The following is a 17014-nucleotide window of genomic DNA, read 5'->3' as shown; positions in this document are numbered from 1 at the left end:
CTGAAAAAAATCTCAGATGATGCAGGTTTTTCTGAATAACTGAACGTGAGTCGAAGCCCATGATGTTTTCTTTATATAAATGGCAGTTCTGGGGTAAAGTTCTTCGGATAGAAGGTGCTCAGTTCTATTTGCAAATCATGGACATGATTTGGGTAGACAAAGCTCAGGCAGATTGAACACCAATCTTACTGTTACAAGGTCACTAGAGACATACAAAAGTATATGGAAAATTTTGCCAAAAATATCACCTTTCTGAAAGTTATAATTTACACTATAAAATTAAACTTCATATATGAAGCAGGAAGGAACACATTCTGCGATCACCAAGGGAAGCATCGTTATTTATACAGACTCCTTCATTCTGCCTTTTCTGCCACATACCACCTCTGGTGCTAAAACCTACCATCATGCCTGCAGAGAAGAAAACACCTCACGTCTGTCAGAAAGGTGCATAGGACGTAAACTAATGTGCAGTACCTCAGGCAGCCAGATGTGTTCTTGAAGACAGTAGTCCACTCGGCATCCCGTGGCTTGGAGTCCTCATTTGGCTCATTCTCCCAGCCTGAGTGAGGGATAATCACCTCATTCGTCAGTGTCTGAAGACCATGATTAATTATCACCATCTTTAAAGGCTCATATGAGGACAAATTCCAAAGTGTGCCTTAAAAAAAAACAAAACAACAAACTGGTGGTTAGGGAGACTATCCAAAATGAAAGATGCCCTCAAGGGTTCCATTCCCCAGACCCCAAGAAAGACAAATTTCTCTTGTAAGAACACCCCTAGGAATCAGAGAAAACAGCTCTTATAAGGAGAGTGCTCTTAGAGCAGTAGCCATCACTCCTATTTTTCAAGCAAAAGCATCATTTCATCAGGAGAAGCAGTCATGTCAGGCACACAGAGCCGCCAAAAAATCCACTTTAAGGAGGGAGAGTTTAAGCCAGTCCTGGATTTCATACAATCCCCATCCTGGTGCACTCTGGTACCTGCAATGCTGTTTTCGAATGACAGTAAGCAGGGACTACAAATACCACAATGCATTGGGTTGTAAATTCAAGAACAGGATGGCTCCTAGTTTTCTCCTTTGAAATGGGTCACTTGGCAACTCTGGGAACAGGAGAAAAAAAATACAAGATGGAGGAAAGAAAATAAACCATCCATAGGTATTCACATGATATCTGTATAACATTGTTATAATGTTACTGGGAATCACTTTTTAATTGCATTTTATTTATAGAAAATTTCCAATGTATATCTATATGTAGCACCCCTACCAGGCAGCAAAAGACCCCTCCAATCCCTGAGTAATAAGGCCAGATGGGGGTTGTGGGTTCTTTAGATACTGGGGGAATTGACCCAGGCACCCCAAATTCAATGCAGTTTGTACCCCTGTTCCTGAACAGGTGACCCAAGATACACCTTGAGATGCTGAAACTTTCAACACAACTTTACTCTTTGTCAAAAGCAATGAGACAAATACAATGGCATATCAAAACAGCATAATAATGCCCCACAGTTACAGACATTATATTTAACAATAGCAGGATGTCATTTTTGATAACAACAGCAACCCCCAAAACTGCAAAAGGCAGGCAAGCAGCCCCAAAACACCAGTGTAAACTGCTAGAAATAAAAATGGTTTCCCCAGTCCTGGTGGTGCATGCACAAGGAAAAAAAAAAAAAAAAGAATGGCAGGGTCCTTGAGTTCCTGAATAAACCAACTATCCATACAAGGCTGCTGTGGCAGGGTGATATGGACCCTCCTGTGAAAATGGGTTTAGTTCAAATTGTGGGTTTGTTTGAGCAGGCAGCCACTGTTGGTCCCAGTGTTTACAGCAGAGGGCTTCTCTGGATTGAAATCCCCTTGCAGTCTGTCCCCCATAGTATTTGCAAGTGTAGGGCAAAATTCTTAGCACAGTACACTCTAAGTAGCATCCAGTAAAAAATACACCATAGGGAACACTCTCTGTTCTCACTACTAGAGTTAAGATATAGATTGCTTTCGGGCTGATACAGTAAATTGCACGGGAGAGCCGGCGAGCACCCGCTGTCCCAACGTGCGCCCAGGCCACTCTCCTGGGTGTGCGATTCACTAAACAAAGGTATGTAAATTAGGGCCCTAGTGCCTCCTTATTGACAGAAGTGGCGGCTGTCAGCGGGTTTGACAGCCGACGCTTAATTTTACCGGCGTCGGTTGTCGAACCCGCTGACAGTCATGGGTTCAGAAAACGGACGCCGGCAAAATTGAGTGTCCGTTTTCCATCCCGCGGGCAGATTGTTTTTTTTATTTTTGGGGTCTCCGACTTAATATCGCTATGATATTAAGTTGGAAGGTGTATAGAAAAACAGTTTTTTCTGCTTTTCTGTTCACTTTCCCGGTGCCGGACGAAATTAACTCCTGCCTTTGGAGTTAATTTCTGAGAGTAAAATGTGCGGCTTGGCTGCACATTTTACTTTCTGGATTGCGCGGGACTAACTAATAGGCTCATCAACATGCATTTGCATGATGCAGGTGCTATTAGTTTCAGAGGGGTTGGCCGCACGTTTTCCAAGCGCTTTTACCCCTTACTGTATAAGGGGTAAAAATAGCGTGTGGAAAACACGCGGCCAAAAGGGGCTAACTGTGCGCTCGGTTGAGCGCACCATACTGCATCGGCCCGTTTGTTGGTTGCTTATTTCATCTCTGTTGGCTCCTTCAGCAGAGGAATGACACCCCCCTCCACAGAAACTGCAGCCAGTGTCTCCTAATATAGGGAAGGACAGCAAGGGAAGAGTTTATTCCCAGCTCGACCCTGTCCCCCTGTTGAGAGATACTTTCCTTTTCATTGGGGCTCAGCAATGCTCCTCGATGTAGCACACCTCCATGAGGTTTTTCGCATGGGATTCACATAAAAGCCAGATCCTGGTCTCCCTTCACGGCCAACTCCCTGTTGCTTCTGACCTTTCCTTTCAGCAGAAGCCTGTGTCTCTACTTTTCCTCTCCCCATTGGTCAGAACCCTCCTTGCTTCCCTGATAGTTCTGAGGCTCCCACTGGTCCAACATACTTCCTGCAGAGAACTTAAAAGCAGCTTATCAATATTAAGTCACGTAAAGTCCTTGTGCTGCTCAATCCAGAGAAATATACACACTCATGGGGAAAGGAACCCTTCTCACATATATATATATATATATAAATATTTTTTTCCTTTATCAATGTGTTAACTACTAGGTGATAGTTTGAGAGAAGGACTGAAATTTGGCAGTGTAGCTTTACTCATTTCTCACTAGAAATGAGGCTGCACAATCAAATATACCTGGAGAAATGCTAGGAAAGTGCAGGGTGTTGTGTGAATAGAACACATACCAACCTTAAACTACTGAAGTCCTGCAACAGCGAAAAAACAAGGATGCTAATTGAGACAAGAATGTGAAACACACAAACTGCCATAACTTTATGCGTAAGTCCTGTTCAAGGATTTCTTGCCTATGAAGACAGCAGTTTACCAGTTTATTTAATGTGAGATCTTTGTTCTGCTGTTCTTAGCATGTGCAATGCTTCAAAAGCGGATTACAGCGACGGTAAGGGTTAAAGCATTACACTTAAGCAACACAAGTCACCCAGCTATACTCTGGGTTGAACAGATTCTTTCAGAAAAGCCTCTCACTGCACATGCATGGTAGAGCCTATGCTCCTCCGGCCCCGCTGCTCCCCTCAGTTCCATGCAATCGTTTTAATTAAGGGAGGACAACTCTGAAGGGGTGGGAGGATTTGTGTGAGCAGGGAGCTGTTGTGTTCTGAGAATAAAGCAGCTTTGCTTTCTCTGAAGCAATTCAGTCACACACATGGGACTCCCAAGCTAAGGGCTCTGTGTGTGTGTGTGTGTGTGTGTGTGGGGGGGGGGGGGCGGGACAACAAACATTGCCCATAGGTAGGAAAAGTTTTTTGGGGAAACTCTTTATTTTGTAATTTCTATTTATTTTGTTTGGTTTTTTTAAACAGAGAAGATAAGAAATCATAAAATGAGCCCTCTGGAGTACAGAGTTGGATTCTACCCCCTCAAGCAGACCATAGCAAAGGACAATTTTTAAACCTCTCCTGCCATGAGGCTGTGTCTAGACAGTAAAAGGATGTGAACGTCCTACTTTTGCACATCTCCTCAATGGGATTTGATCTTAGATGGGTGACTGACACCATAATGGTCCTACCTTTATGGATCTTGACTTGCCCCTTTAAGATATCTGCCTGAGCATAACAGGAGGATGATGATGATGCAACTCTTATCCGATTAGAAATGTCACACTATATCACTGCACTCTCAGATTTATTTGGGTCAAAACAAACAAAAAAAGTGGGTGATCTTTCTTTGGGCTTTAACTAGCAGCTGACAGCTCTCCTGCAATCCAGGCAATGAAGAGTTTTTTCATTTTTATGGAGCTGTGACCTAGAGAAAATGTTGGAAGGTCATCATGACCTTCTCCTAGACACTTGTAGCAAACCTCATGATGGTCAGTGCTGGACATCTCTATTTGCACTTGGGACAGAAGCTGAAGCCGTTGGCTTGCTTCTCAGACATACAGGCCGATACAGTAAAAATTGCGGGAGAGCGGGTGAGCGCCCGCACTCCTGTGCGCGCGATTCAGAAAAAAAATTATTCAAATTAGGGCCCAAGGTAAAAAGAGGCGCTAGGGACGCGCTAGTGTCCCTAGCGCCTCTTTTTGGACAGGAGCGGCGGCTGTCAGCGAGTTTGACAGTAGACGCTCAATTTTGCCGACAGCCATAGGTTCGGAAACCGGACGCTGGCAAAATTGAGCGTCTGGGTTTCAACCCGTGAGCAGATTTAAATTTTTTTTTTTAAATTTTTTATTATTTTTAACTTTTGGGACCTCTGACTTAATATCGCCATGATATTCAGTCGGAAGCACTTTCCCGGTGCCTCCGACTTTCACAGCACTTTTCCGGTGCCGGCAGAAATTAACGCCTACCTTTGGGTAGGTGCTAATTTCTGAAAGTAAAACATGTGGCTTGGCTGCACATTTTACTTACAGAATTGCGCGGGAATAACTAATAGGGCCATCAACATGCATTTGCATGTTGATGGCCCTATTAGTTTCGGGGGGGTTGGATGCGCATTTTCGACGAGCTATTACCCCTTACTGAATAAGGGGTAAAGCTAGTGCATCGAAAACGTGCATCCAAATGTGGGTTAACAGACTGTATCGGCCTGATAGAGAGGTAAAATCCAAGAAAGATATTTTCCTGTAAGAATAGATAATTTGAAAAGAACGAAAAAGATTTGGCTGGGCAGTCTGCTGGCAATGGTCAATGGTCATGTCAAGGAAAAAAAAAGAACAGGCTGGCTCAGTTGGGATGGCAAAAAAATCCCAAACTTTAGATGGGGCAATTTGGAGATGGTCCAATCAATGGTATTTATTTATTTATAAATTTTATAGACCGTCATTCGGAATATACTATCATCACAGTTTACATAAATTTATTCAATGATAGTATGGATTCAAGTGAGAAGGAGAAAGGACATCACCCTTGTAGTAATTGCACTATGTGCAATAACACAATTTTTACTTTGACTTGGGAAGATCCCAGATCAGGGGAGTTCCATTTAACAAATCCAGTTCCACTGATTGTACCTCTAAGAATATTTATGCAAGTCAATGTCCATGCAAGCTCCTATATATACGGAGAACAAAGTGTATGATTAGAAATTGACTACTTCTGCCTTAGAAATTGAATCTATTTTATAAAATATGAATCCAGCAAATCATCCTTTAGATTCAATTCCTATAAAAGCTTTAAAATCAGTTGCTCACTTAGTCTCTTCTCCCATTGCTAACATTGTTAGTTTATCATTGTCTGAAGGTAAAATGCCATCACCCTTAAAATGTACACCAATTAGACTATTTTAAAGAATAAAAACTCTGATGCCAACTTGCTAAATAACTTTAGACCCATCTCCAATTTACCGTTAATTGCTAAGATAAAGGAGAAAATAGTGCAAATTCAATTGGCAGACCATCTTGAAGCAAATAATATACTTTTCTCGACTCAGTTTGGTTTAGAAAATTTTTTTTTTTAACACTGAATCCTTATTGTTAGCTCTAACAGACACCGTATTAAGGGGCTTCGATTCTGGCCAATCATATTTATTGATTTTACTTGATCTATCAGCTGCCTTTGATACTGTGGATCATTGGATTCTGATTCACAGATTAAGCCTCAGTGATAATACTCTTCAATGGTTTAGCTCATATTAAAAAAAAAAAAAATCAGTTTTCAGGTAAAGGTTGGTAATTCCATTTCTGAGAAAATTAATATGGACACTGGGGTCCTGCAAGGATCATCACTGTCGGCCACCCTCTTTAACATCTACATGCTACCATTATGTCACTTATTAACTGATTTGAGTATTATATATAAGCAGATTTCGTGCAACTTTTAATTCCATTTAAGGATTCTATTGAAAATACACTGAAGCTGGTAAATATTTACTTCTTAGCAATTGTTGGTTCAAATGAAACTGGTTCTGAACCATCAAAAAACTGAGGTCATATTATTAAATAGAAAACCAACATCAAATAGGCTTGTTAATTTTAAATTAGATTCCATGCAAATTGAATTGACCAGTTATGTACGTGATCTGAATCTAATAATCAATGGTGAACTTAATATGAAGAAACACATTAGTCATAAAATTAGAGACGGTTATAACAAATTGCATAATTTAAAACCTCTCCTTACATATGAAGATTTTTGTACAGTACTTCAAACACTGATATTTTCTAACCTCGACTATTGTAATGCTATTTTATTTGGACTACCTGCAAGGACAATTAGACCGCTGCAATTATTACAGAATGCTACTGCCAGGGTTTCGACAGGCTGCAGAAAGTGTGATCACATTACCCCAACTTTAGTTACTTTACATACCGGTAAAATTTAGAATTTTCTTTAAAGTTCTCTGCTTATTACATAAATCCATCAACAATGAAAAAATAGAATGGCTGAATGCATCCCTACATCTTCATACCCATCAAAGAAATACGAGATCTGTGAACAAATGCCTTTTAGCTATTCCCTCGGTACAGACTGCACATTTGAGCGATGTGAGGGAGAGAGCCATTTCAATTGCTGGACGTAAATTACGGTATTCTCTACCCCTAGAATTAAGGTTGCAATGAGACTTCCAGGTGTTAAAAAAACCCCCAACAAAACCAAACCTAAAAACATGGTTTTTAAACAGGCTTTTGAAAGATCAGATTGAATAGGCAAGTACACTGGAATCAGTCCATTATTAATGATTATGCTGTTAACTGAATATTGGTGATTCAGGCTTTATTTCCTTTTGTCTGTTTCCTTTTAATTTTATGATTTATATAGTTTGTTTTATTATAATTATTAGCCTTGTTTTATTTTCTTTTAATGTATTTATAAGTTATTTTATAGTAACTAAGATTTTATTGATTTTATTATTTTACAATCATTCTTTGTAAACTGTTATGACTGGTCACAGAATGACAGTATATAAATGCGATAAATAAATAAATAAATAAATAAATGATTAGAACACGTTTGACAGAAACACAAAAGTTGTCTTACAATCTCATAACAAAATGCCCCATTGGTTCAACATTGTATTGTGTTCTCACATATGTTTACAGACTTGAAGTAGTGGGTCATTGATCAAGTTCAATTATCAATGCGTTACCAAAAATGCCAATATAGACTTGCATTTCATGAGTAGCAGTGGATTTTTAAACTTAATACTGTGACTCCTAATGGCTTGAATTCCGAATTAGAATGGTATTCTCTCATTTGAAAAACTGTGTGACCAGTTTACTGTGGATACTTCTGACGTCACAAGAAATTTTATGATTGGTGACATTATCAGCCACATATGATGGAGATGTAAATTTCAGTGTTTCAGGGTACTTCCAGTAGCAGGTTTTGAACTTGGCGCTCAAACTTTACTTTCATCTTGAAGCGGTATGTGTGGTGGTTTATCTGTTGAACTGAATACTGATTTCGCAATATGCCTTTGTTATGATTCCTCCTGTAGCTGTGCCACAGGAGGCATCTCACCTTTTTCTGGAGGCCGCTCCGAAGCCAGGGCCTTGCCTGAGAAATTGTCCGGATCCTGCTCCACGGCCTGGGAGGCCTTCGGTGTTCGGGGCCTACTCGAGGCCTGCTCTACTGCAGCTTGGATGCTCTGGTATGGGCCACGCCCTTCTCCTAAGGGGCGGGCCCGAGGCTCCTCTCCACTCTTATAGAGCCAGCGAGGGATGGCCCATCTGGACTCCTCCTAGGGATTTGCCTGCTCCTGGGCTATAAAAGCTTTGCTCCAGCACTCATGCTTGGCCTTGCACTGGAGTTAGACGTCTCTGGATGTCTCCTCTTCCAGCGCTCCGTCAGGCCTTCGCTGTTTGTTTCAGCTTGGTGACCAGTGTCTTGCATGTCCTGATGTCTCCTGATGTTTGTTCCTGGCCCTGATGTTTTAACTTGCTTCAGACTGCCGGTGTACAGTAACCTGCTTCAGACTGCCGGTGTGCAGTACATTACCCTGGACTGCTTGTGCAGCGCTTTTCCTTTCCTGCGCTGGTTCTGCTCCTGCGGGTGTAGGACAGGGTGGTCCGTGACCAGACCAGTGGTACTGGCTGTGTAGGGCGCCCTGAGGGACCGTGCCAGCGTCTCACCCTTCCTACTTGTTTCAGAGTCTACGTCTACAGTACCTTGCTTTAGAATCTACATCTACAGTCTATGGTTCCCGAGTCTTCGTCTATTGCAGACGCCCTGAGTCCAGCAGCAGGCCGGACTCAGGGCGTCTGCCCACACCCTGAGTCCGGCCTGCTGCCTCTTGCCATCCCAGCGGCAGGTCCGAAAGGGCCGGGAACGGTCGGAGGACTGTTAATCACCAACATTCCACATGTTGGTTCCAGAGGCATGCAGGTCTGGCTAGGGGTCGGGTTGTCTCTCGCCACCCACGTTACACCTATCCTTGGTGCGGGATCGTGCCAGGGGCCCAAGGGTACACTCTCTCTAATGGGGACCGCTCTCCTAGCGCTCCCCGGTAACAGCCTTGACATTATGCTCTTTTTACAGCTTGAAAATGTGAAGAAATCATAAAAAGATACCCCTGATGCAGAGCTGATAATTTGAAACCGTGTGTTGGGTGATTGTTAATGGAGGGAATGCTATATCAAGAACAGAGGATCTGCAGAAACGTGCATTAATGAAAAGATAAGTGATTCTGAAAAACTATTTAGAAACATTTCATTTGCATAAAAAAATAAAAAAGAGTAATATATGTGGGACTGATGATTAAACATAAAGTAATGAATGTATTGTTACCAGTAGTGCTTATTATGATGGTCCTTTTTTCCTAAACAATCTATACGTATTCAGAAGTACCTTTTCTTTTTTGTTTGGAGTGATATGACAGTTTCTTTTTATGACTCAGTGGATTGAGTAATTTAGAGATGCCCATGATGTATGCAGGTATTGCTAATGCATACACACTATAGGTGAATTTTAAAAGGAAATTTAACATGGGTCATACAATGCACATGCACTAAAATCACTCACATTCTCTTGCACTTATTATTTGTGTGGGTGGTGAACACTTAAAAGTATACAGATTGCTCCACGCCACTCATCTAACACCCCCCCACCCCCTCGGCCCCCATGCTGGGAATACCGCTTTTTATGCTGGCTAGAACAATAGGTTCTAGGAAAGCCAATGGCTACTCTTAGCAGTGGTGAGGACTAGTTTCAGCTAGGGCAGTTTACCAGGGTAAAATATCTATTTAACAGGATAAATGGCTTTGAAAATTGTCTTCAACAAGTGCCAAATATCTAATTATGGGAAAACCAGGGCTTTTATTGCCAAAGCAGGAAAAAAAAAGGAGAAAAAACTTTCTAAAGCAATTCTGTGGGGCCACAGCGGTGAAGATGCAGTCACTGTTTCTGGGGGATAAAACAGAGAAAACTGCAGCAGTGAAGACGCTACCACACAGAGCCAGAGAAAGGCTTTTACATCTTTCCAAAACTCTCTGGAAGAGTCAGTCTGTTCAGCATCAAGCACAGTCACGTCACCCTAGGTCCTGTGTGCGACTGAGGTGAACTGCTGGTTTTCTGAGAAATGCTGAGAAAGTGCAATTTAGAAGAGAAGCAGGTGAGGGAAGGCAAAGTACTTTATAATCATTCTGCTCAAGGCTGGTTTATAGTGAATTCAATAGGTCAAAGTAGAACCGTAAATTGAAATGAACTACAGATGAAATTTAGGATCAAGATGAGTGATCTTTAAGGATGATGGTCTGGAGCAAACTGTCACCAAAAATGATTTAAAGACTCAGTTTTACATGTCCTGCCCAGTGCTAGCAGGGCTTGGGTTCTTTGTGGAGGAAGGGAATGCTACTACAGCAGCACCTGTGTGCTCAGAGGTTCAGTTTTGGAGAAGACTTTGGGCTTGCCTTCTGCCAGTAAGGTTTCACCCAGGCAGGTTGTCTGGAGGGCAAGTGAAGGAAGGAGAGGTTTAGTCAGGGGAAAATGGGAAAGAAATCCCCCTCTCCCCACCACTATCACAGTTTCAAAAATCTATTGTCTTGAAAGAAGCCCCAAATTACTAAGCCATGCAGCTAAATAACACTTTTAAAAAAGTAAGGTCTCTCTGTTGGTGATTGGTGGGGTGTGCATGCACACCCCCATTAAGGAATGCATCCGAGTGGCCCTTAAGCTACCCGATTAACAGAGCTGCTAGCAGCAAGCACCTCCTTGATAAATAGACAAGCACCTAGTGGTCCACACCTCTCCTGCACTACACACATGCCCCACCAACTCCAGCAGCTGCATGGGCTGAAAGGAGACCACGTGTGTTGGGAGGACAATGGCTGAGGGGACTGGAGGGAGGCTCCATGGCAGTGAGAGCACAATGGGCCCCATGGGCTTCCATGAGTTTAATTCCCCAGGGAAAGTTTCTCTGGGTGGCAGGCAGTAGTGCTATAAACCAATACTGTTCTGCCCAGAGGGAGCAGCTCAACCTAATCAGCTCCTGAGTCAGCTACACTCAAGTGCCCTTTTTAAAGAGATTTTCAATTGAGAACCTCCAAGACTTCGATACATTCAAGCATGAGCCAGTCAGTATTCATTAAGCATCAAATGCACCAGCAAGGCTTAACATAGTCTACACATGTCTTTCTCCAAGGCAAACGAGAGTCACCCTCTGGAAAGCAGCATTAAAATACAAGCAGATATGCAGGCTGCAAACATCAGTCTCATTGCAAATTGGTTTCATCACTATCATTTATGAAACTAGATGTCCCCAGAAATGTGGCTATAAAGCCAGTTGTAAAAAGTAAAGATCTCATTTTATTTGTCAGGCTCTCCATATGACCTGGGAAATTTTATTGGATTCTTTTTTGTTTTATTTGCTTAGATTTACTAATCACCCATGTGGGACATACATATAAGTAAAATACAATACTACTATTAAAATCAAAATGTAGAGAGAAAATACAAAATAACCTTCCTACCAAATAAACTAAATGACTTGGTTACAAGCTTTCTTTTTTTCTTTATTTACAAAATGTATGAATTGCTTTCCAGCTTTTACAATAAAATCTTTCAAAGCAATGTACCAACATTAAACAAAAACATAAAACAATGGGGGGAGGAAAAGACATCACCAAACAGCATGGACGTCTAGCCTGGTCTCTCTTCCTCCCACTGCAGCAAATTTAAGCTTTTTATCTCAGCAATTGCAATTAGCTGCTCTCAGAAACGCTGTATTTGACACATCGAAACTCAGGGGTCATGGCTAGCAAAAGAAAACCTGTGGACCTTGCTCAGTACTCATTTGATGCAGCTGGATCCCGATATACGGCCCTGGGAGAGAACCAGCTGGGCATAAAGAGGAGGCCCAGCTGGATTCCAACGCACTGAGTCGGCCGGCAATACAGCTATGTATTCCCTCACCAAGCAAGACTTTGATAAATGGTTCGCGGAAATAAAATGCGATATCCGATCCCTCAAGGATGATGTAAACACAAATATGGAGGGCCTTTGCCAAGATATGAGGGACTTAGGCCGCCGCGTGGAGGATGCTGAGGGGATCGTAGAAGGGCAAGCCCTGCGAGTGGTGGCGCTTTCCACCGACATCGGAGACCTTCAGAGACGGCAGGAAGACATACTTTTAAAATTGGAGGATCTCGAGAATTGGTCTCGGCGATCCAATATTTGGATCAGAGGCCTACCGGAGCTCCCGGAATACTCTAACGCCATGGAGGTAACCCGGAAAATCTGTGCCGCCATTTTAACATCGGATCCAGAGTTGGGGGAGAAACCATGGCACACGGAGGTGGTGGAGAGGGCCCAACGTGCGCTGGGGGCTGCCCCCCGTAATGCCCCTAAAGGTTTAATAGTGTGTCTTCACAGTTTTTTAATAAAAGAAGACCTACTGCGCAGTGCCCGACGGGTGTCTCCCTTTAGCTGGAAGGAACATGAATTGCAGCTGTACAGCGACCTTGCCCTGGCCACACAGACGGCGAAGGGAGATGCAACCTCTGACGGCACTGCTTAGGAGCGAGGGCATTAGATACCGCTGGGTCTTTCCCTGGGGCCTAGCCTTCACCCTGAAAGGAGTAACCTCGCAGGTTAAATCGATGGCGGAGGTGGTTCCCATCCTACAGACTGCGTGCATAGATATTTCTGCGTTGGATAAACCTCAGCTGAAATCTACGGTCATTAGTCAGCCCCAATGGCAACGAGTGGGTAAGGGCGGCCGGCATCTTACCCGAAATGCGACGGGCCCGATCAACAATGCACTGGGTGCGCCATCTTGAAGCCGGATGGAAAAGGGCGGAGCACAGACATGAGACTGTTCACCTTCAGTGTTAGGGTCAACAGCTATGGCGATCCGGCTGTCAGAATTGAGAGCATTTTAAACACCTCCCAATCCGGTGGTGAAGTTGGATCCTAGTTGGACTTTTAGATCGTTGGACAGTACATTTTTCTAAGAGTCCGGTTTTCTGACCCGGTTTTTCTCAGGTTTCTGAATGTTTTATTATGCTTTACGCGACTGGAAGGTAGGGGAGAGCATAGGAGGATTTGTTGGGAGCATTTATTCACTTTGGCTTACTTTTGGGTCATTAGGTGGGGTATCAGATGGGCTGCGGGGGAGGAAGTAGGGCTATCCTCCTTGGTTAGGGGCTCACCGTTCTGGTGGGTGGTTGGATACGAGGGGAGGGGGAAAGGGAGGGGGAGGGATGGGGTAGGGTGGGAAGGGGGGGTTGGCGGGTTCTTGGAGTTAGTAATACCGCTCGCAAAGATTTGGTGCTATGGGGGGCACAGCACAGACAGGTCATGGAATGGGAGGGCGTCTAGGGGGTTAGATATGACGAGAGACAGCTACATGGGTATATGCTGGGATATAGCGAGACTTGATGCTGAATACTTACATGGGTGAACTACAGTGTACTTCATTAAATGTCAAAGGCCTAAACTCCCCATTTAAAAGACAGCTACTGTTTAAGGAACTTACGAGACTCTCTACAGCAATAGCTTTTATACAAGAAACTCACCTATGTAAAAGGTATACTGGGTGAAAATTTTGGAGGCTAAATGATTCCCTTCTGCAGGAGCCTAGATATCAGGACCGTATAATGACAGTGATAGAGGATTATTTTATATTAAATGGGGTAGGCGGGGTCTCACCTATCGCTCAATGGCAGGGACTGAAAGTTTTACGGGGCCATCTCATCAGCATAGCATCCTATCATAAAAAACAAAAAAGGGCTCAGAGAGAAACCTTACTGCAAGAACTACGGGATTTAGAATGTAGACATAAATGCCACCTCAGGTCCTTTTCGGTTAGATCAGTAACCCAAAAACAAGAGGCACTTGCAGCCCTGGATGCGGCTGATATAGCTTTCTTGCTCGGTATACTTAAACAGCGACATTATGAATTTGGTGACAAAAATAGTAAGCTACTAGCTAGGAGTCTCCAGAAAAAGAGAATTAAAGAGATGTGTATTGTATTAAACATAAATCGGGTACAATGCTATTGCAACAGCCAGAGATACGGTCTCGCTTTCTGGAGTTTTATGAGGAGCTATATTGGCCGGAGCTGGATCCACCAGAGGAGGATATTGCTGCTTTTCTGGGGTCCATCCCTTTGCCAGAGCTGTCTGTGGCTGATCAGAACCTGGTTGGAAAACCTATTTCCCCATTTGAGGTAGATTGAGCAATTAAAGATTTAAAATCCGGAAAATCCCCTGGGTTGGATGGTTTCATGCCCCTCTTTTATAAAAAATATAGAACTCAATTGCGGGGCCCCTTGGCAGCTATGTTTAATAAGCTTCGAGAGGGGGCACCACTCCTCCCATATGGGAATGTGGCGGGTATCACTCTTATTCCTAAGCCGGGGAAAGACCCTACTAGCTGTGCCTCCTATCGGCCTATCTCCCTTATTAACATCGACCTGAAAATTTTGGCCAAAATACTTGCGCTGAGATTGTGAGGTCTCATTGGGAGTCTCATCCATGCCGATCAAGCTGGCTTTATGCCGGGCAGAGCAACCTCCGATAATATAAGAAAGCTAATAGACTTAATTCATGTTGCTAACTCTACTCCTAATCCCGCAGTGTTTATGACACTAGACGCTGAAAAAGCGTTTGACAGAGTTTCTTGGCCTTATCTATTCACTGTCTTGCATAAGGTGGGTTTAGGGGTTTTTTTTTTGCAGTTTGGATTAAGGCGCTATACAGTGCACCTTGCATGTATAAAGGTCAATCATAGTTACACGGCGCCATTTATGATCAAGCGGGGAATGAGGCAGGGCTGCCCGCTCTCCCTGCTCCTCTTTGCTCTCAGCTTGGAACCCTTGGCAGAGGTGATTAGGAGAGCAGGGGATGTGTATGGGCTTCGTTGTAAAGGGCAGCAACATAAGATTACGCTATATGTGGATGATGTTATTCTATCACGCTCCAAACCTATGGTTTCCATACCTAGGGTCCTATCCATGATTGAGCATTATGGCAGGGTGTTGGAGTTCCGGATTAACCTGGACAAATCGGAAATCCTTCTGGTACATTTTACTGATGGCCTTTTTGAGGGTGGGTAAACGTTGAGTTCTCATTTTGGTGGACGCCAGGCCCCATACAATATCTGGGGGTCAATTTAAGTTTGGATCTATCTCAATTAATCTCCCAGAATTATAAGCCCTTAATTCGCACATTAATGAGCGGTTTAGACAGATGGGACCATCTACCCTTCTCGTGGTTTGGATGGATCACCGCAATCATAATGCATCTCCTACCAAACTAGGATATTTGTTTCAAGCCCTGCTCTGTCCCTTTCCGGCAGAGGACCTGAGACCACTACAGCGTAAATTATTCGCCTTCATTTGGCGAAGACGACCTCCGAGGGTCTCCCGCCAGGTACTCTATAAAGCACGGAGAGATGGGGGTTTAATTTTGCCCTCTTTATTTCATTATTATGTGGCCGCTCAACTAAAATTCGTTATTGAATGCCATGACTTACAATCTCTTAAACAGTGGGTTGAGATAGAACGGGAATTGGTGGGGGGAACCCCACACCATGCCCTATTTTTGGCCTATGACAAGCACCCACAGGGATTTGAAGTCCTTTCCAGTGAGTACCCAAACTTCCTTGTTGGTTTGGAAGAAATGGAAAAATAAACTGATTGGCACCAAACAATACTCCGCTTTGTCCCATATACGATATCTTCGGGACTTTAGTGAGGGCCAGAGGAACCAGGCTTTTCGGCAATGGGAAGCTCGTGGGTTAACGCATTTGGGCCAGGTTTGGTGTCAAGGTATGGTCCCATTTGTGGAGCTGCAGGAAAAGTTTCAATTACCAAACGAGGATTTTCTAGCTTATGCACAACTCCGACATTTTTTGGGTACCCAGGGGCCACGTCAAGATTTACCCAACCTTCGCTCAGTGTTTGAAGGGTATTGCCTTTTGGCGGGACACCTTCAGAAGGGGATCTCCAAGGTATACCAATTGCTGCTACATACAGGCCGATACAGTACAGTTCGCGAGAGAGAGGGTGAGCGCCTGCTCTCCCGGCGCGCGCACAGGCTATTCTCCTGTGTGCGCGATTCACTAAAACAAATTATTCAAATTAGGGCCCGCAGTAAAAAGAGGCACTAGGGACACTAGCGCATCCCTAGCGCCTCTTTTTTGACAGGAGCGGCGGCTGTCAGCGAGTTTGACAGTCGACGCTCAATTTTGCTGGTGTCGTTTCTCAAACCCACTGACAGCCACGGGTTCGGAAACCGGACACCGGCAAAATTGAGTGCCCGGTTTTCAACCAGTTAGCCGCGGGCAGATTTAAAATTTTTTTTTTTTAATTTTTATTTAATTTTTAACTTTTGAAACCTCCGACTTAATATCGCCATGATATTAAGTTGGAAGGTGTACAGAAAAGCAGTTTTTTCTGCTTTTCTGTGCACTTCCCTGGGGCTGGCAGAAATTAACGCCTACCTTTGGGTAGGTGCTAATTTCTGAAAGTAAAATGTGCGGCTTGGCTGCACATTTTACTTACTGAATCGCGCGGGAATAACTAATAGGGCCATGAACATGCATTTGCATGTTGCGGGCGCTATTAGTTTCGGGGGGTTGGACGCGCATTTTCGACGTGCTATTACCCTTTACTGAATAAGGGGTAAAGCTAGCGCGTTGAAAACACACGTCCAAACGCGGGTTAACAGTGCTCCGGTGGAGCGCACTGTACTGTATCGGCCTGATAGTGCGGAAGGGAGAGCAGTCCACCTGCTGGTGTGGGAACGGGATCTGTGAGTTCAGTGGGATAGAGCTAAATGGGAGGAATGCTTTGGGACCTTGGGCCGGTTCTCGATGTCCACGTCCATGATGGAAAACAGTTACAAATTCCTATAAAGATGGCATTACTCCCCACATGAGTGGCAAGATGGCTCCTGGGCAGATCCCCACCTTTGTTGGCGGCAGTGTTCTCAGATTGGCACTTACTGGCACATGTGGTGGC

The 17014-nt window shown here is 43.7% G+C and overlaps 1 protein-coding gene across 12 annotated transcripts in view; it reads right to left on the bottom strand.

Annotated features, from left to right (window-relative positions):
• The window catches only part of ARVCF (ARVCF delta catenin family member), a 743011-nt gene that overhangs the window by 103195 nt on the left and 622802 nt on the right, over positions 1–17014 (bottom strand). For all 12 annotated transcript variants that reach the window (XM_029572000.1, XM_029572001.1, XM_029572002.1 and 9 more), the window contains one exon: positions 478–661. In XM_029572000.1, coding sequence (XP_029427860.1) covers positions 478–661 — 184 coding nt within the window. The remainder of the gene's footprint in view (positions 1–477; positions 662–17014) is intronic.

The sequence above is a fragment of the Rhinatrema bivittatum genome, chromosome 11 (genome assembly GCF_901001135.1).
Source record: "Rhinatrema bivittatum chromosome 11, aRhiBiv1.1, whole genome shotgun sequence".
In the NCBI taxonomy this organism is placed as follows: domain Eukaryota; kingdom Metazoa; phylum Chordata; class Amphibia; order Gymnophiona; family Rhinatrematidae; genus Rhinatrema; species Rhinatrema bivittatum.
The sequence above is the reverse complement of the archived record's forward strand: the minus strand, read 5'-3'. Positions and strand labels throughout refer to the sequence as shown.